Raw genomic sequence first — 18,112 nt, forward strand, 5'->3', positions numbered from 1 at the left:
CATACAAGATCGAATTTTTAAATTTTAATCTAGATTATTTTAACCCATTTGACTTGGGAAAAAAATTTAAAAAAAATAAAAATAAAAATAAATAAACTTTGATTTATGGAAAGTCCTTAATTTCTAGAGAGAGAAAAGAAAAAAAAAACAAAAAATATTTTTTTTTCTACCTTCTACCTCGATTATTTTCATTTCATTCAATTCAATCCATTTTCTCTCTCCTCTTTCTCTCTCCTCATAACCGACTGATCATCTCTCTCTCTTAATTACTCCTTTTTTTCTCTCTTTTTCTCAAAGGGATCATACAAATATGTGAGAAATCGAAATTGAAATCAAAGAATACACCAAAAAAAAAAAAAAAAAAAAAAAAAAAAAAAAAAAAAAAAAAAAAAAAAAAAAAAAANGAGGTGAAGCTTGGTGCCGCCGTTAATGGAGTAATTAGTGAAGAAATCTTCAAAGGATTGTTCATCATCATCAACAAGAAGAAGAAGAAGAAGAAGAAGAAGAAGAAAGAAGAAGAAGAGCTTGGGTTTAATGGCTTCTTCCAATATTAAGAACCAGGAAGAAGAACAAACTCCTTCATTATTCAGCTTCCAAAACAACAATTTTGCTGATCAATTACCCTTCTCCATGAATCTCCCATCCATTTCATCAAATTTCATGTAATTTTTCATCAAAGTTTACTTTTTTGATCTCTTTCTGAATTGGGTTTCTCTTATTTTCTTGTTTTTGTTTGAATTTTTAGAACCAAAGATGGAGGAGGTGATGATTTGGGAGAATTGGATCAAGCCCTTTTTCTGTATCTGGATGGACAAGAACCCTCTTCAACCACTACTACTCATCACCAATCACGTATTTTCCTTCCTTTTTTTTTGTTGAATTTTTTGGAAATTTTGAATTTTTTTGAAGATTCTTTCACACTTACAACATGGGTTCTTACTGATTTTTTGATTTGATCTTGTTTTGTTGTACTTCTTTGACTGTTTCTGTTTCTGGGTTTTGAGTGATTCCCTTCCTTTCATGCATACAATAATTTCATCAAATTTCATCATGAATTAAGGGTATGGGCCCAAAGATTCATTACATGCATTCAAATCCATCTAACAAACAAACCCTTTTAAAATTTTCGCAATTTTTCGCAATCTATTTTGTTTAACATAGTATGAGAGTCGTCAGAGATTTTGTGTAGTGAATCAGTTTTCTTTGCAGAGAACTCGAGCATGAGACCGCCGATGTTGAACATCTTCCCGTCGCAGCCGATGCATGTCGACCCGTTGCCGATAAAAGTAAATTAAAATAAAATTAGAAAAAAAAAAACCCATCGTCTCCAACTTGTTATTATTATTTGGGTTTGAATTTGATGATGAATTTGGATTTGGTGTAGGGAAGCACAGCAATGATTAACCATGGTGATTCAAAGATCAAACCATCAGAGCCGTCCAAAGAGTTGGCCAACCAAAGCAGCAATGGAGCCACCGTATCCGGACCAACCCTAACCCAAACCACGACAACCGAACCTCATCCCAAACCTCCAAAAGTAACCATTTTTCTTTTTAAATATTACACAACATGTCCTTTTTTTTTTTCAATTATTAAATTAAACCCTTTTGTCACAGCGTGAAGCCAACAAGAAAGGGCTGACCTCAAGCTCAGACCAAGAAGCCCCCAAAACTCCAGACCCCAAGGTCTCAAAATCCCACCTTTTTCCTTAAAAAACATGTTTTTTTGGGTGTTTTTTTAACCTTAATAACACTCATTTTGGTCATTTTCAGACCCTTAGAAGACTGGCTCAGAATCGAGAGGCTGCTAGAAAAAGCAGGCTGAGAAAAAAGGTTCCTTGTTTTGTTCTTTTTTTAGCCTAAATTCTTGTCTTTTTTTTTGCCTAATTTTTGGTGTTTTTTTTTCATGAATTTTCAGGCGTATGTTCAGCAGCTAGAATTGAGTAGGATTAAGCTCACGCAGCTGGAACAAGAGCTACAAAGAGCAAGAACTCAGGTATATAATATAAATATTCTTCTCTAAAGATCCTTTCTTTATTTCATGTTCTTGTTTTTCTTTAATTAGGGTATGTTTCTCGGCGGTGGCGGTGGCGGCGCCGTTTTAGGACCTGACCAAGGACTTCCCGTCGGCCTCCATAACCTCACCACTGGTAACATTCCATATCTCTCTGTTAGAAATCATGACTCTCTACAATAGTATGATATTGTCCAATGATGATAGTATTCCTTATGATCATTCTTTTGATTATGTGTAGAAGCGGCGGTGTTCGACATCGAATACGGGCGGTGGCAAGAGGAGCACCACCGCTTGATGTGCGAGCTCCGAGCAGCGGTGCAAGAACATCTACGGGAAAACGAATTGCGGTTGTTTGTCGATAGTTGTCTGGCTCATTACGACGAGGTTCTAAACTTGAAGATGATGGTTGCTAGGTCCGACGTCTTCCACCTTGTCTCCGGCATGTGGAAGACGCCGGCGGAGAGATGCTTCATGTGGATCGGCGACTTTAGGCCCTCCGAGCTTATTAAGGTACCTTCATCATTATCTCATTCTTCTCTTACTTTCAAGTCTCCTTATTTTCTGCAACTTTTTCATGTAACCAAAATTAATTACACAAGGAACGTTTACATGCACTTTAATGCAACCCGACAAACCTTTTTCAACGGAATTTTCGATTTTACAAAAATTTAATCTAACCCAAATGAAAATAAACTTAACCCAACCCAAGTTTTGATTATCTGGATTAGTTAAGTTATCGAGTCATATGAACACTCCTAGATCAAAGTTACAATAGTTGTATTATATTTATAAGAACAGTTGATCGGACTAATTTTTCATGACTACCAGTTGCACTATTCTAATCATATCGAATAAGTCCTCCTTCACGGGACAGATTATTTAGATATTGTTAGAACACGACACTGAGAAAACAAGACACAAATTTAACGTTGTCAAAAGGGTAAAATCATAGGACGAGATGCAACAACTTAGGATGTTTGGTTGCTAACAAAATATCCATATTAAATGACGAAAGTGTATTGAAATTTTCCACAATATGTAAGGATTAGGTATAACATTCTAGAAAGGCAATTCCTCTTTGCTACAATTTCAAATGGGAAATAATGTTTTTTTCTCTCTCTAAACCTAATTTTATTTTATTTTTATTAATTCTTTTATTTTATTTTATATTTTCAGAAAAAATATCATTTCAAACTTTGTCTTATAAATTATAGCTTTCCTAAAATAATAAAAATAGTATTATGATGGATATACAAATAATAGTTGCATTCAATATTAGACCTAGTTGTATATATATATATATATATATATATATATATATATATATTACACTAATCTTTTTAAATTATTTTATAATATTGTATTTTAATTAAGTTATATATTTAAAAATAATAACCGTTCTTATAATTCTGACCTTAGCTTAGGAGTGTTCGGCATTACTCAACCAACCCAGATAATCCAAACCCAAATCATAAAAGTCAAGTTGGGTTAGGTTAGTTCGAGTTTAGGTTAGATTAAATTTTTTGAAGATTGAAAATTCGGTTCGGTTTGTGGATTGATATTTTGTTGGTCGGGTCAACTCAATCCAACCGTGACATACTTCTAAACTAAATCGAATTTTTGATTTTTCAAGTTGGGTTGTGAACTTTATTTGGGTTACTCAGGTCACCAACTCAAAATTTTCAAATAAAATGTTACGATTGAAAACACGAGACGTAAGCTAATACGGGTTATACTTGTGGCACGTAGATCATAATGGGTCAAGTAGAGCCATTAACAGAGCAACAACTAATGAACATTTGTGGACTGCAACAATCAACACAAGAGAGTGAGGAAGCATTGTCTCAAGGGCTTGAAGCCCTAAACCAGTCCTTATCAGACACCATCACCTCTGATTCATTGAGTACCCCTCCCAATATGGCTAACTATATGGGGCAGATGACCTTAGCCATCAACAAGCTCTCCTCTCTTGAAGCCTTTGTAAGACAGGTACCCCTCTTTCTCTCTCTTCCCCCTCTTTCTCTCTCTTAATAATGCCCATCAAACTTATAGTATGTTATCATTTCTTTTACAAACTATAGGACAAAAGCTACCAATTATTTGTTCAAAATAATATAACCATCGTAAAAGAATATCGATAATAATTAACGGATTTTTTTTACCCGACAACGTTAACTTTTACGAGCGGAAGATTTGAGTATTCGGAGCTGGACAGACCTACCCCATCTCCAACTCGAAACCGACCTTTTCTTGTCCCATTATTATATGCCCATGTGGTTGGTTGGTTGGTTCTAAAGAATCTACGAATATGTCTTTCTCTTGCATAAGTCATCGTCTATTTTCATTTTGTTCTTTACCTACCCTTCGAAACCCGACCTCACCCTTGAAAGTTCAATGATATTTCGTGTTACGTGTTACGTATACATATGTATTTCTTTTTGCTGAATTTGTGTTTGTTAATGGGTATTATAGGCGGACAATTTAAGGCACCAAACGCTTCACCGGTTGCATCAAATGTTGACGACTCGTCAAGCCGCAAGGTGTTTGCTAGCCATTGCAGAGTATTTCCATCGACTTCGAGCTCTTAGTTCCTTGTGGTTGGCTCGTCCAAGGCAAGATTAAACCAAATTACGACCCTTTTTAAGTCCCAAAACTCTCGTCTTTAACTTCTTCCCTTTCTCATACTTCCTTTTAACTCTCGATCTCTAAGATAACTATAGAACAATATAGATATATAGACAAATATACCCTTCTCTCTCTCGCTCACTCCATCGTTATAACTAAAGAAATATAAAAGAAAAAAATAGATAATAGACAAATAATATATGTCGGTACGATCTTATCATGCAACGTCTGTAATATGATAAACTCTATGTTCTCTTAATTGATCATATTTATGTATTTTCAACCGCAACAAGTACAAGATTCGAACTTTGGTTCTCTTAGTTGAGGACGTTGGATAATCATATCTAAAATAATCTCTTATGGGTTCGTTAATTTTTTATTAGAACAATACATGTTAATTATCGTTGAATTACAGGATTCGGATGATTCGTAATCAAATATTTTATTAAAAAAGTGTGATGATGATCTTCCATGGCTTAAAAAAAAATTAAAATAGGACCACAATTCAAAATTTTTAATTATGTAGCCATGCAAACCAAGACAAATAATAATAAATAATAATAATATTATTATTTATTCCCTTTGTACCACTTTTTTTTTTAATTGTATTTAGGGTTTTCCTTGATTTTGACCCTATACCAACCTTCAAAAATATTTATTTTTTTAAAATTACGATATTGCCCTTTTCATTTCATAACCATTTTAAGTCGGGTTTGGTGTTTTTTTGTCTATAACACTCAAGTTCATAGTTAGTAGATATTGTCTGTTTTGGCTTGTTACGTGTCGTCATCAACCTCACATTTTAAAATGCGTCTATTAGGAAGAGATTTCCACACCCCGTCGTTCCCTTTTCCAACTCACGTGAGATCTCACCGTCCACCTTCTTTGGCAGCCATTTGTAATAGTCCAACTCCACTGCTAGCAGATATTGTCCATTTTAGCCCGTTACATATCGTTGTCAACCTCACGATTTTAAAACGCATCTACTTGAGAAAGGTTTCCACACCCTTATAAGTTTTATTCTCAACCAACGTGGGATCTCAGAATCCACCCCCTTGGGGACCAACATCCTCGCTTGCACTCCGCCTAATGTCTTGCACTGATACCATTTATAACAATCCAACCCCACCGCCAGCAGATATTGACCACTTCTACCAGTTACGTATCATTGTCCGTCTCACGGTTTTAAAACGTGTCTATTAGGGAGAAGTTTTCACACCTTTATAAGCTTCGTTCCCCTCTTTAACCGACGTGTAATCTCACATTTCTACTTCAAATATAGTTTTAAAATGTTAATGAAAAATCGAGAATAACGTTATAATTTAAAAAATATATATTAAGTATTCATTATAATATGGGCCATTGGTGCATGGGATCACGATCATATGCTATAAAATGGATCAAAATAGGGTAAGTTTAACAGAGTAGATTGCTCCCTACCTATCACCACAATGAACACCATGGCCACCATCTTTCATAACATCACCTTTCCCTCTCAATTTTGGTGCTTTTGGTTCATCACTGCCCTCCTCCTTCATTTCTTCCTCAAAAAACTTCTCCCAAACCCTAAATCCTCGATCCCCGGCGGTTACGCGCTGCCCCCGAGCCCACCGGCCCTCCCTCTCATCGGCCATCTCCACCTTCTCACCCCAGTTCTAGTCACCTCCTTCCAAACCCTAGCTCGTCGTTATGGCTCCCTCATCGAGCTTCGACTCGGCGCATCCAAATGCGTCGTCGTCTCTACCGCTACAGTTGCCAAAGAGGTCCTCAAAACTCACGAGCACAATTTCCTCTCCCGACCGGAGTTCGGTGCCTCCGAGCACTTCATATACCGAGGGTCGAGATTCGTCATGGCTCCCTACGGACCCTATTGGCGATTCATGAAGAAACTTACCATGACACGGCTTCTCTCACCGCCACAGCTCGCTATCGCCTCCGCAATCCGAAGGGACGAGGTGGGTAAACTAGTGGAGAGAATTGAAGCAAATTCAAGAGAAAAGAAACCATCGGATTTGAGATTGGAATTTACCACTTTGACAAATAATATCATATCAAGAATGCTTTTGAGCACAAGATGTTGTGATGGAATTGATGAAGCTCAAGAAGTTCAAGATTTGATGTGGAAGATCAATAGGCTTGCTGGGAAATTGAGTTTGGGAGACATTTTGGGACCTTTCAAAGTGCTTGATTTCTCTGGAAATGGCAAGAAATTTGTTAGAACCATGAAGAGATTTGATGGGTTGGTGGAGAGGATAATGAAGGAGCATGAAGCCGCCATCAATGGCGGCGGCGATCCCGACCGAAAACTAGACGTATTGGACATCTTGCTCGAGTGTCACAACGATCCAAATGCGGAGATGAACATAACAAGAAAAGATATCAAATCCTTCTTGCTCGTGAGTTCGTGATTTTAATTTTTGCATGTTTTTTTTTTAAGAATCACGATTCTCCATAATGATATGATATTGTTTACTTTTAGGATCTTTTCATGGCGGGCACTGACACGACAGCCACAGCGATATTATGGGCGATGGCTGAGCTTTTGAATCGTCCAAAATCAATGGAGGAGTTAAGAAAAGAGATAATTTCGGTGGTCGGAGAGGAGAAGCTAGTTCAAGAATCCGACCTCCCTAACCTCCCGTATCTCCGTGCGGTGGTGAACGAAACACTCCGGCTGCACCCATCAGCGCCGTTGATCATCAGAGAATGTTTAGATGACTGCATCATCAACGGTTCACTAGTCAAGGCGAAAACACGAGTCTTGGTCAACGCTTATGCTGTCATGAGAGACCCAGAATCTTGGTCGGAGCCCGACAGGTTCTTGCCGGAGAGGTTTCTAGAAGGGTCAAATGAGAACATTGGTAGCCACCGTATGGAGATGAAGGGGCAAAATTTCCGGTATATTCCGTTTGGGAGTGGGAAGAGAGGTTGCCCTGGTTCCTCCCTTGCCTTGCTAGTTTTCCCATGTGCAATGGCAGCCATGGTGCAGCGGTTTGATTGGAAGGTTGACGGTGACGGCGACGGCAACACCATCGATTTGACACCCGGGCCAGGTTTCGCTGCCGAGATGGCAACACCGCTCGTTCGTTATGCCGACCCCATTAATAAGAATACTTAATTATAAATTCTGTCGATATGCATCTTATCCGTGTATAAATATATCTCTTAAGTTTCTCTAAGTCAATTCGAATATAATTTAATAAAATAATTCGAAAAGTAATTATAATTATGTTTTAATAAAAAAATTCAAAGAATTAATTAATTAATTTCCGTACCATAAATAATCAAAGTAATAATACAAAAATTTATGGAAAAACATCATTAAAATTGGACTTTTGTATAGTTTTTTATTTGTACGCTCAAATTTCCTTTTAAAAATTGGTGAAATATTTAAATATTGGATAAAATAACATTTTTTTTATATATTTATTATCATATTTAACTGCTCCATAATTATTAAATGGAAAATTATTTTTTCAATCAATCAAAAAAAAAAAAAAATATATATATATATATATATATATATATAACTCAATAATTGTTGGGACCATGATAATAAATATATAATAAAAAGAAAATAATTTTAAATCTAATTTGAAGTTTTATTTTGATCCTCAAACATTATTTAAAAATAATTATATTTAAAAATTAAAGAATTATGAATAAATAAATAAAAAGAAACCCAAAAGCCTCCAAATAAGTGGACTTAGACTGTGAGACTACCAAAATGAACAATATTTACTAGTAGTGAGCTTAGACTGATATTAAAGTTAAACAGTGAATGGTCTGTCACCGAGGACGTTGAACCCCCAAGTAGGTGGATTATGAGATCGCACGATGGTTCTTGCAGATAAATTATAAATATAAATATAAAAAATAAAAATAAAAAGAAGGTAGGCAAAGGTTAGGGGTAAATGAGACAAAAGGTATTAAAACACGTCAAATAACAAATCCACCAATAGACAGTTTGAAAAGATGGGTTCAAATCCAACGGCAAATCCATTGCCCCTTTCCTTATTTGGGACTTTTATTTTAATTATTTATTTAATTCCAACAAAAATTAAAAATTAAAAATTAAAAAAAAAAACATTTAATTTATTATTATTCCATACATATTTCTATTACAAATTTCTTCTTTCTTTTCCCATTCAGTCTCTACTCTCTTCTTATTCCTTACAAACCACATATTTATATTGTATAACAACAACCCTACTTCCTCCGTCCCCGTCCCCGTCCCCGTCCCCGTCTCATCGTATTATCTGATTTGATACTGCCTTCTGTGTATTCACGCACACGCAATTCGCTCGGTTATCGCTCAACGTCTGCAAACAAAAAAAGAACATGTATAAAAGATGTCTCTAGTAAACCTCGTTTGATTCGGAGTGAATGTAAGTAGCTTGTACCTTGAACTGTCTCTGAAGCTCTTTGATGTAGTCGACTGCTAAGTCCAACATGTCGGCCGTGTTCGTTTGCTGTAATATGATGAACGTAAATGAGTTTTGAATGTGGGATTTGTATGTTAGGAAGGGAGTTTTTATATATGTGTGTATACCTTGTCCATGTTTGGTACAAGATCTTGTAGCTTCCTCATACGCTCGCTGATTCGAGTTCGTCGTACCTATTGATGGATTGTGATTTGATATGAATTAGTAATTTGATAGATTTGTAAGTGATGAATATAATGTGACGGTTCCCTCACCCGTTCGGCGATGCTGCGTGGATGAGTAGCGCAGCCTCGTTTCGCTCTAATTCTACAAGGAACAGCGTCTTGGAGCTGCAACAACTTCTCAATGGAAGGTATGTCGGATGTGTTCTTCGGCAAGCTCAAATGGTGCGATAGTAAATGAACTCGGTTCCCGATCTCGCCGTTCTAATCGACACGAAACATGCTTTGATATCATATACACAAAAGAGAAAAACACAGCTTATGATCATCTCAGGTAATCAATATAATCCATACCTGATGGCTACTAGAAAACAACTTCCTATTACTATCCGGGTCGTGTTTTACGACAGGAAAAGGCTCGGAAAACTGCGACGATTCGTTCCAGGAAGCGAACGGGAACCCGGTCGGAGTAAAGAACTGAGGCTCTCCATTGGTGTTTGTAAGCTTTTCATTCCCAATTACTTGTTCAGAGATGTGAGAAAGCATTCCCAGAGAAGAAGGCAGCAAAGAGGAGAAGCTAAGTTCCCCTCCACCATTGTTATTACTACCACTCAGCCTATTAAAACTTCCCCCACCATAGCCTACATACAATCAGTTCATCAAGAATCTAAACATAAACTTCATTTCAACTCAATAATCCAGAGATGAACATCAAATCATTTCAATAAGAACAATATAAAACTATGAATTCATCCATCAATATATATATATATATATATATCAGATCAGATTAAACATGAAATGGGATGAAATTCACAGGGGAGGTTGACTTATGCCATTAATGGAACTAAAATTTCTCAAAAGTAAAACAGAGAGAGAGAGACAGAGAGATTCACCATTTTGATTGAGTTGAGAGAAAACTCCAGCAGGAGAGCTACTCTGACGAACAAGATTAGAACCCAGAAAACCAAGAGAGCTACTCATTGAAGAAGAAGAAGAGGAAGAAGAAGATGAAGAAGAGGAAGAAGAAGAAGAAGAAGAAGAAGAGGAAGAAGAACAGTTCACGGCGGTGCTCGGGCGGGGATAATGCGGCGGGAGACCAGAACAATAGTTTCCTGCCGCCGGAGATTCGGAGTCATTACGACTCCCAAATCTAGAAACCATCCGCTCCGACTCAGAGCTCTCGAAGGGATTAGAGCGCTTAGAATCAATCCCCTGAGCGTAATCCGCAAGCAGAGAACTGGGAGCAGAGCGAAATCGAAGCAACGCCGAATTGGGTTGCTGAAAACTGTGGTGGGTATTCGAACCCATCAATCAAAAATCAAAACCCCCAAACCCCAAATCCCCGAATCCCCGAATCCCCCTTTTGAAGAACAGCAGCAAAAATGGAAGTTCAAACCAAAACCCTCTTAATCATACCTATAGAAAATCCGAGAAATTCGTCTCTCGCTTTCAAGAACCAACGAAATGGGTCATTTCAACAGCTTAATTTGTAAGCAGAATGAAGATAAGATCTTATAGAAGAAGCTAAGGATAATGAAAACCGACCCACAAAAGAAGCAACTAATCAGAAGCCATAGTAAGTGAAAAAAAAAACAGAGTATATGAAAAGAGGGATTTCAAAGAAGATAAAAGAAATGGGGCAAAAATCAAAGAAGGAGGAAGAAGAAAGCAAATCAATCTTGTTATGGAACAAGAAAGAGATAGAAAGAGAAAGAGGGCAAATCGGGGTTTTCCCACTCGCGGCCTTAAGGATTTGCTTTTGCTGCTATTACAGAAGCGCCATTGATATCCATCCTCTTTGCTTTAATTACATTAAAACGAAGACCGAGACAAAGTTTTCTATTTTGGGGCGACATTTCGCCAATACTCACACTGCTCTTAGCTTAGCGGAGCCCATTTTCGGTATTATTATAAATATATATATATAAAAAAAAAAAAAAAAAAAAAAAANGTTTTGGAAAGTGGTAGGGACGTGGACAAAGATACTCTACTTACGAGAAACTTTATTTTATTTTATTTATTTTTTGTACAAATTTAATTAATTAATTTATTTATTTATTTATTGTAGCTTTCTATTTTCAGCTTATAATATGAATATAATTCAAAATTTAAAATTTTAAAATAAAAATAATAAATTATAATTTAAATATTATTACACAAGTATTGTGAAAGAAGATGGGCGATGTTGTTTTCATGGACAAGGCATCAGAATATCGGCTGAAATTAAAAATTAAAAATTAAAAATTAAAATATGCGGTGACGTCACCAATGGAACCCGCGCGCACCGGATTCATGCCGCATCTGATTACTTCCTCCTCCCCCCTCGTGAATTTTATTTTTTTATTCATTTCTTTTTCCCAGCCGTCTTTCATAGAAAGCCAAACGCCTTTGCTCAAATGATCCTCCCAACCACTTTTTTATTTATATTTAAATAATTATTTATTTATTTATTTTATTTATTTATTTTTAATTAGAAACCTCCACACCTCCCAATCAATATCTCCTCCCTCAACTCACAACTTTATCCTTTCCTTCTCCCACAAGTTTTCTTTTCTCGAATTAAAAAAAAAAAAACAATCGAAAATACTAAAAAAATAGTATTTAATTTAATCGATCGAGTAATATATTGAATTAATTTTTATTTTTTTAATTAATTTGACGTTATTCGAAGGTTATATTAATAAAATAATAATTTAACGATATGATAGCGAAAAAAGTGAAAGTGCTTTATAATGAAACGTCACGTTCAAAGGCCTACAAAATGGAGGAGAAATCTTATTCTTTTTTCTTCTCTTTTTTTTTCTTTTTTATTATTATTATTATTTATTTATTTTCAATGATTTTCTCAAAGAATAATTTCTTTTAGCACAATAATTATTAAATTTTGTTATTATTATTATTGATTTGAATATAATCAGATTGTGGAATAGAATCTGATTGCACCCTTCCTTAAAAATGGAACTAAAAGAGAATATTAATTATGCATTTTTTTTTTAATTTTGGATTCTAAAATAATCCATTTAGAATCAATTTTTTTATTTATTAATTTATATAATTCTTACACGGGAAGTAAATGACGTATTTCTGGTTGAAGAAATGTGAATTTGGCTCAATAGTCAAGGGTGTAAATGTCATTTAAAACGTCGTTATACCGACACGCAAATGAACGTCAGCTGGATGTCGTAAATGCGGACATTTTATTTATTAATTATTAAAATGAAAACTAACCCATTTTTTAAATTTCGTAATTGATATATTTAAACACCAAATTGGGAAGGGAATTGGGGATTTTTTATTTTTGAATTTGAGAATTGAAGTGGTCCGTGATTAAAAAATTAAATTAAATTAAATTAAAAAAAAAGTAAAAAACTTTGGGGAGGAGAGAGAAAGTGATGAGAGAGAGAGAGGTTCCCAATAAAGTAAGACTTATTTTTGTGTGGAGGGAAACAGGTACACGTGAGACTTGCATTCACTTCAGTACTTTTTATTTTTTATTTTTTATTTTTTATTTTTTTATTTTAACTATTTAATTTTTGTCCTGCGGTCCTCTCTATTTTTTATTTATTATTAATTTAATTAGAAATTTGTTTTTATTTCTTAGGCCCAATCTTCAAACCCATAGTTTGGCCCAAAAGGCCCAAAGGCCCAAAAGGCCCAAATGTTTGTGTTGTGGACAACGTGTTAATGGGTCGATTTCATAATCTTCTTGTTTGTTCTATGAACTTCGAGCAGCGCCTGGATGAAGCTACGAAGTGAAACCAGAGCAAATTCAACGAGACAATATGGCCATGGCCCTGGTCTAATCTCCAAGCTATTTGGGTACCCAAAAGGGTCTGTGTGTGTGTGTGTGTGTGTGTGTGTGTGTTCGTGGCTCAACATTAATCGGAAACCTATCGTTGTGGGTATTCTTTCCTTAAACCCCATTTCTTGAATCTTATGCCGATTTTGGGTTTTCTTTTGTTGTTTCTTTCTTTTACGTGGTTTGGGCTTTTCTTCAACTTTAAATCTACTTCCCTTCTTTATCCCCCTCTTTGATTTTGATCTTCTTTTCGTCATTTGTGCATTTTTCGTCGTTTGATTTCGTTTTTTTAATTTGTTCTTGTGATTCTTGCTCTTTTTTAAGCTTTGTGTTCAGGTCTGCAGATTCTTGATTTTGCCATTTTTCTTTGATTTATGGTAATGGGGACTCTTATTATCTTCAAACCTTGTTGTTTTTCTTTTTCCCCTTTCGTTCTTCGTTGTTAATGTTCTTGTGGCTGTGTGCGTTTCTAGCCTTTTGTTGGAACTCTGGTTTGCATTTCATAAATTCTTAGATTATGCGAATCCATATTAACGAGAAAATGAATCATTGGGGTTGAACTGTAATTCTTAGTCATTGATATTTGAGATTGATTCTATGCGTTTTGTTGGGTTGAAATTGATGTCGCATTCGATAAGATTGTTTATTATATCTACTTCAGATCATCCCTTCTGACAAAAGTTTGAGTATCTCCCTATGAATTAGTGAATTAGGCACTATGAAAAAAGTTGTGATAAGAAAACGATCAATTTTTCGTGCTCGTGCCATGGTTATGTGGTGCCATGGTTATGTGGGGGAAGGAGCTCGACTGGATCCCCCACTGACTTGGCTGGTGCGTGCCTGCCCCCATTGGATTCCTATCTAATGAGTTGGGACGTAATCTGGGAGAACAAAAAAATATTGCCTTGATGCCACTTGTTGTCGTTGATTGTTTGGTATCACGACTCTCCACAATATTATGATTGTCCACTTTGAGCATAAGCTCTCATGGTGACCTCGAACAACCTCTTAATTAGCCCTCATACCAATGGAGATGTATTATTTACTTAGCCAATGTGAGATTCCTCTCCTAACAATCCTCAACAATCCTCCCCTTGAACAAAATACATCATAGAGCCTCTCCTGAGGTCTATGGAGACCTTGAACAACCTCCCCTTAATTGAGACTCAACTCCTTTTCTCTGGAGCCCTCGAACAAAGTACACTCTTTGTTCGACACTTGAGTTACTTTTTACTACACCTTCGAGGCTCACAACGTCTCTGTTCGACATTTGAGAATTCTATTGATATGGGTAAATTAAGGGCATGGCTCTGATACCATGTTAGGAATCACGACTCTCCACAATTGTATGATTTTGTCCACTTTGAGCTTAAGCTCTTGTGGCTTTACTTTTGGTTTCTCCAAAAGGCCTCATACCAATAGAGATGTATTTCTTACCTATAAACTCATGAACAACCTCTTAATTAGCTGATGTAGGACTCCTCTCCCAACAATCCTCAACATTGATGGCTGTTGCAGTAATATCGGTGCCATCTAAATGCATTCAAAATGGCCCACTTTATAGATGATCCCTATACACACTTTTGAATGTAAGGCGTTTCCACTACGTAAGGAAAAACTTGAATTATTGTCTCGGATTGCTGTTGTAAACCGTTGTTTCATCTAGTGCCATCCTTTTATCCTCTTTAGAACAATGAGTGATATGGAACACATTGTGTCTTAGTTTTTTAGTGAAACAAGTTCTTTGCCTGTTAGAACCAATTAAAACGTTTGTGATTCTGCATTTTGTACCAATGGAATGCTTTCATTTGCTGATTGTTCTTGTTTTATCTTTTGTTTCTGCTAATTCCTCAGGCTACACCACCATGAGTATTGGTTCAATCAGTGTTTGCACGAGGAACGTTATCCCCCTGAACTTCCGTGTTTGCACACAGATGGGCAGCAACATCTGTACAGTGCTTTCCCAAAGAACACCAACTTCATGCTGTTCTTATGGAATTTCGAGACCAAAGTATGGCGATCAATCTGTCACGATCATATCATCTTGTTCACCAAACATTTGCCAAAGAATTCAGGGAGGCTGTCTCAGTTACTGCTTCTCGAGACGGCTAAATGACTTTGAGGCTTTAACGGTTAAGGATTTGATCACCGACGGAGGATCGCGTGGAAGAGGACTTGAAATTTCACTGGCTTGCAAAGGTATGAATGCAAAGATATCAGTCCCCAGTGATGGGATGTGTAGCAAAATCAAGTATAACATGCGATGGCCAGAAAGATGTGCTTCTGCTTCTGCTGGCTTAGTTTTTGGATGGGTGGTTTGTTGTTCCGCTTCTGAACCAGTCCATGCTGAAGCAGCCTGTGACAAAAAGGGTAATGAAGAAAACTATGATTCATCTCATGTCAAATTCTCTCATGGAAAGAAGGTTTACATCGACTATTCTGTCATCGGTGAGCTTCGAAGTCTTCCATTTTCTTGTTTTACGTTAAATCGTGTTAGCAAAGTAGCATAGATTAAGAAACCTGTTTGTTCTGGACAGGAATTCCTGGAGATGGACGATGTTTGTTCCGCTCGGTTGCTCATGGCGCTTGCTTACGATCCGGGAAGTCAGCTCCGACTGAGAGTCTTCAGAGAGAATTGGCAGACGAGTTGCGGACTAAAGTACGTTACGCACATTCTACTGTAGCTATTAAGATTCATTTTTACTTAAAATCATGGATCACCCATCTTTCAGGTTGCAGATGAGTTTATCAAGAGGCGGGAGGAAACAGAATGGTGAATCAATCTCTCTCTCTCTCTCTCTCGCTCGACTGGAGTTTCATATCAATGGCATTACTTTTGTAGGATAAAACATGAACAGTTGCTTGTGTTGTCAACAGGTTTGTGGAAGGCAATTTCGATACTTACGTGTCAAATATGCAAAAACCGCACGTCTGGGGAGGCGAGCCGGAGTTGTTCATGGCTTCACATGTTCTTCAGTAAGCTCTTGCTCTCACTGTGTGTGTGTGTGTGTGTGTGTAGTAGTGCATATATGAGTGAATGGTTCATGATGAAGAGGGTGTGGTTGCTGGTGCAGGGCACCTATCATAGTGTACATGTACGATAAAGATGCTGGTGGGTTGATATCCATTGCTGAATATGGCGATGAATATGGGAAGGATAATCCAATCAGGGTTCTCTACCATGGTTTTGGCCATTACGATGCTTTGCAAATTCCTGCAAATCAAGGACCAGCAGGTAGATCAAAGCTTTAGTGTTCTAATTCAATCAATTACATCTTTTTTTATTCTTTAAAATAAATCCAAAATTTGATCGAATGAGTTCAACTTAGCGTTATAGGATCATTAGGCTTGGGCTAACGCTAAACCTAGTCAATCGCACGAGCCCCGACTATATCCTAGAGCTGCAGATAGACTTGTAGGTCGAGTTTGTCTTGTCTAATGATGAATATTGACGAGTAGTTGACCCTAATCGCGTGAGTGAGAAGCTGAGTTGGAGGGTAAATTGGTAAGTTTCCTCGTTAATAGCAAATAAAGTTAAGCCAAGTTAAAGGTATTATGGACATTTGTGAAATATAAAATTTCTGAAAATAAATAATAATAATAATAATTCAGCGTGGGCCCACCCCTAGTTTAGTCTAATCTACGTTTACGTCTTCAGCTATAGGCCCTTCGCAACTGGTCCTCCCAACACTCGGCCCACTTCCCGGCCCACTTCCCGGCCCACCACGTCACTCCACTTGTCGCCTCCCCCGGGCCCATCAGCCTCTAATTCTTTTTCTTTTTATTATTTTAAAACGACAACGTTTCATTATTTATTTATTTTAGAAAAAAAAAAAAGACATTGTATCTGTTTGGCTGCTGCTTCCCTATCCTCACACACACCCAACCAAATTCAACACCATATTATTATTATTATTATTTCTTTTTATTCCCAATAAAATTTAATATGAAGTTGTATCATTTAAATTATTTACAGCTGAATTCTAAATAAATTTCATGATTTTTTTTTATTATAAAGTCAAAAATGTTTTCCAAAATTTTAAAATGTTGTTGGGGGCATATATTTAATTGGTCGTTTTAAATATATAATATCTTGTAAAAGTAAACTAAGTATTACTATCTAATATTAACTGTTCATACAGTTAATGAACAAACTTGAGTTTCTTCAATTATAAATCACTTTATGCTATTTAGCATGAACTTTCCTTCACTAGCAAAGCGTCGAGACTTTTGCTACCGTTGATATACCTAAATCTCGATAATCCAAAATTTTAATTATTGAAAATTACAAGCATTTAAAGTGAGACAATTTACAAGAATCTCACACAAAAAAATTAGAAAGGAAATCACAAACATGAAAGTCTAATATAAAAATAATCTTTTAAATATTAAAAAAATAGTTGTTTTTTAAATAATTGAAAAAGCTAAAAAAACATTTATTTATTTTTAAATTTTTTTATATAGAAAAGATAAAAGAAATAAAAAAAAATAATAAATAAAAAGGAAGCAATAAATTGGAAAATAAAAAAAAATATACGGTTGGGAAAATTGAGAAAATGAAATGTGGTTGGTGATGTGTAATATATTAAATTTTGAAAATGATTGGAGTTTTTATTATTATTATTATTATTATTATTATTATTATGTGGGACCCACTTGGAATCATGGCTCCAGCTCATTTGATGGTACTCTACCATTTCATACCCCTTTCAAATTCTCCATCAATAATTTTATTTCTCATAAATAATTGGTTAAATTATAATTTTTTTTAAAAAAAATTAGTAGATATTTATATTTTTATCGAGTAAGCATTTCATCATAATTCGGAATATATATATTTAAAATTTGATAACCTTCGTATTTATAGGTATCATTTGTAACATGATCGTATTATTTATTTTTTGGAGTGAAAATTATCCCCACAAACTAACACAGTTGATGAATAACTAAACGGTCTCTCTCTATATTTCCTAGAAAAATTCGGAGGTTGGTGTGAGGTTCCATAACGATTGTAGAGGGGAACAAAACATTTCTTATAAGGGTGTCAAAACATCTCTCAATCA

The 18,112-nt window shown here is 35.9% G+C and overlaps 4 protein-coding genes across 7 annotated transcripts; 3 read left to right on the forward strand and 1 right to left on the reverse strand.

Annotated features, from left to right (window-relative positions):
• The first annotated feature begins 411 nt into the window (after positions 1-411).
• Positions 412-4,866, forward strand: LOC111791148 (bZIP transcription factor TGA10). The gene is made up of 11 exons (XM_023672380.1): positions 412-662; positions 746-852; positions 1,210-1,286; positions 1,385-1,537; positions 1,617-1,685; positions 1,773-1,832; positions 1,918-1,995; positions 2,065-2,149; positions 2,255-2,526; positions 3,766-4,005; positions 4,489-4,866. The coding sequence occupies exons 1-11, from the start codon at positions 535-537 to the stop codon at positions 4,636-4,638; spliced, it is 1,419 nt and encodes a 472-aa protein (XP_023528148.1). The 5' UTR covers positions 412-534; the 3' UTR covers positions 4,639-4,866.
• Positions 4,867-6,080: 1,214 nt separating this feature from the next.
• Positions 6,081-7,782, forward strand: LOC111791418 (3,9-dihydroxypterocarpan 6A-monooxygenase). The gene is made up of 2 exons (XM_023672746.1): positions 6,081-7,037; positions 7,121-7,782. The coding sequence occupies exons 1-2, from the start codon at positions 6,093-6,095 to the stop codon at positions 7,757-7,759; spliced, it is 1,584 nt and encodes a 527-aa protein (XP_023528514.1). The 5' UTR covers positions 6,081-6,092; the 3' UTR covers positions 7,760-7,782.
• Positions 7,783-8,718: 936 nt separating this feature from the next.
• On the reverse strand, positions 8,719-11,094 carry LOC111789847 (transcription factor bHLH130-like). Its single transcript, XM_023670554.1, has 6 exons — positions 10,144-11,094; positions 9,602-9,888; positions 9,341-9,511; positions 9,194-9,259; positions 9,045-9,113; positions 8,719-8,963 (listed from the first exon to the last, which is right to left on the reverse strand). The coding sequence occupies exons 1-6, from the start codon at positions 10,556-10,558 to the stop codon at positions 8,889-8,891; spliced, it is 1,083 nt and encodes a 360-aa protein (XP_023526322.1). The 5' UTR covers positions 10,559-11,094; the 3' UTR covers positions 8,719-8,888.
• A 1,880-nt stretch (positions 11,095-12,974) lies between these two features.
• LOC111789680 (OTU domain-containing protein At3g57810) lies at positions 12,975-16,377 on the forward strand. Of its 4 annotated transcripts, none has more exons than XM_023670322.1 (6): positions 12,975-13,152; positions 14,904-15,497; positions 15,587-15,708; positions 15,782-15,822; positions 15,927-16,025; positions 16,124-16,377. In XM_023670322.1, exons 1-6 carry the CDS (start codon positions 12,990-12,992, stop codon positions 16,299-16,301), a joined length of 1,197 nt encoding a protein of 398 aa, XP_023526090.1. In that variant the 5' UTR covers positions 12,975-12,989; the 3' UTR covers positions 16,302-16,377. The 4 variants fall into 4 exon arrangements, with proteins under 4 accessions (XP_023526090.1, XP_023526092.1, XP_023526093.1 ...); XM_023670324.1 differs by having other exon boundaries at positions 13,064-13,148; XM_023670325.1 differs by lacking the exon at positions 12,975-13,152 and adding an exon at positions 13,172-13,426.
• Positions 16,378-18,112: the final 1,735 nt, after the last annotated feature.

Source organism: Cucurbita pepo, chromosome LG03 (genome assembly GCF_002806865.2).
Source record: "Cucurbita pepo subsp. pepo cultivar mu-cu-16 chromosome LG03, ASM280686v2, whole genome shotgun sequence".
Taxonomy (NCBI): Eukaryota; Viridiplantae; Streptophyta; class Magnoliopsida; order Cucurbitales; family Cucurbitaceae; genus Cucurbita; species Cucurbita pepo.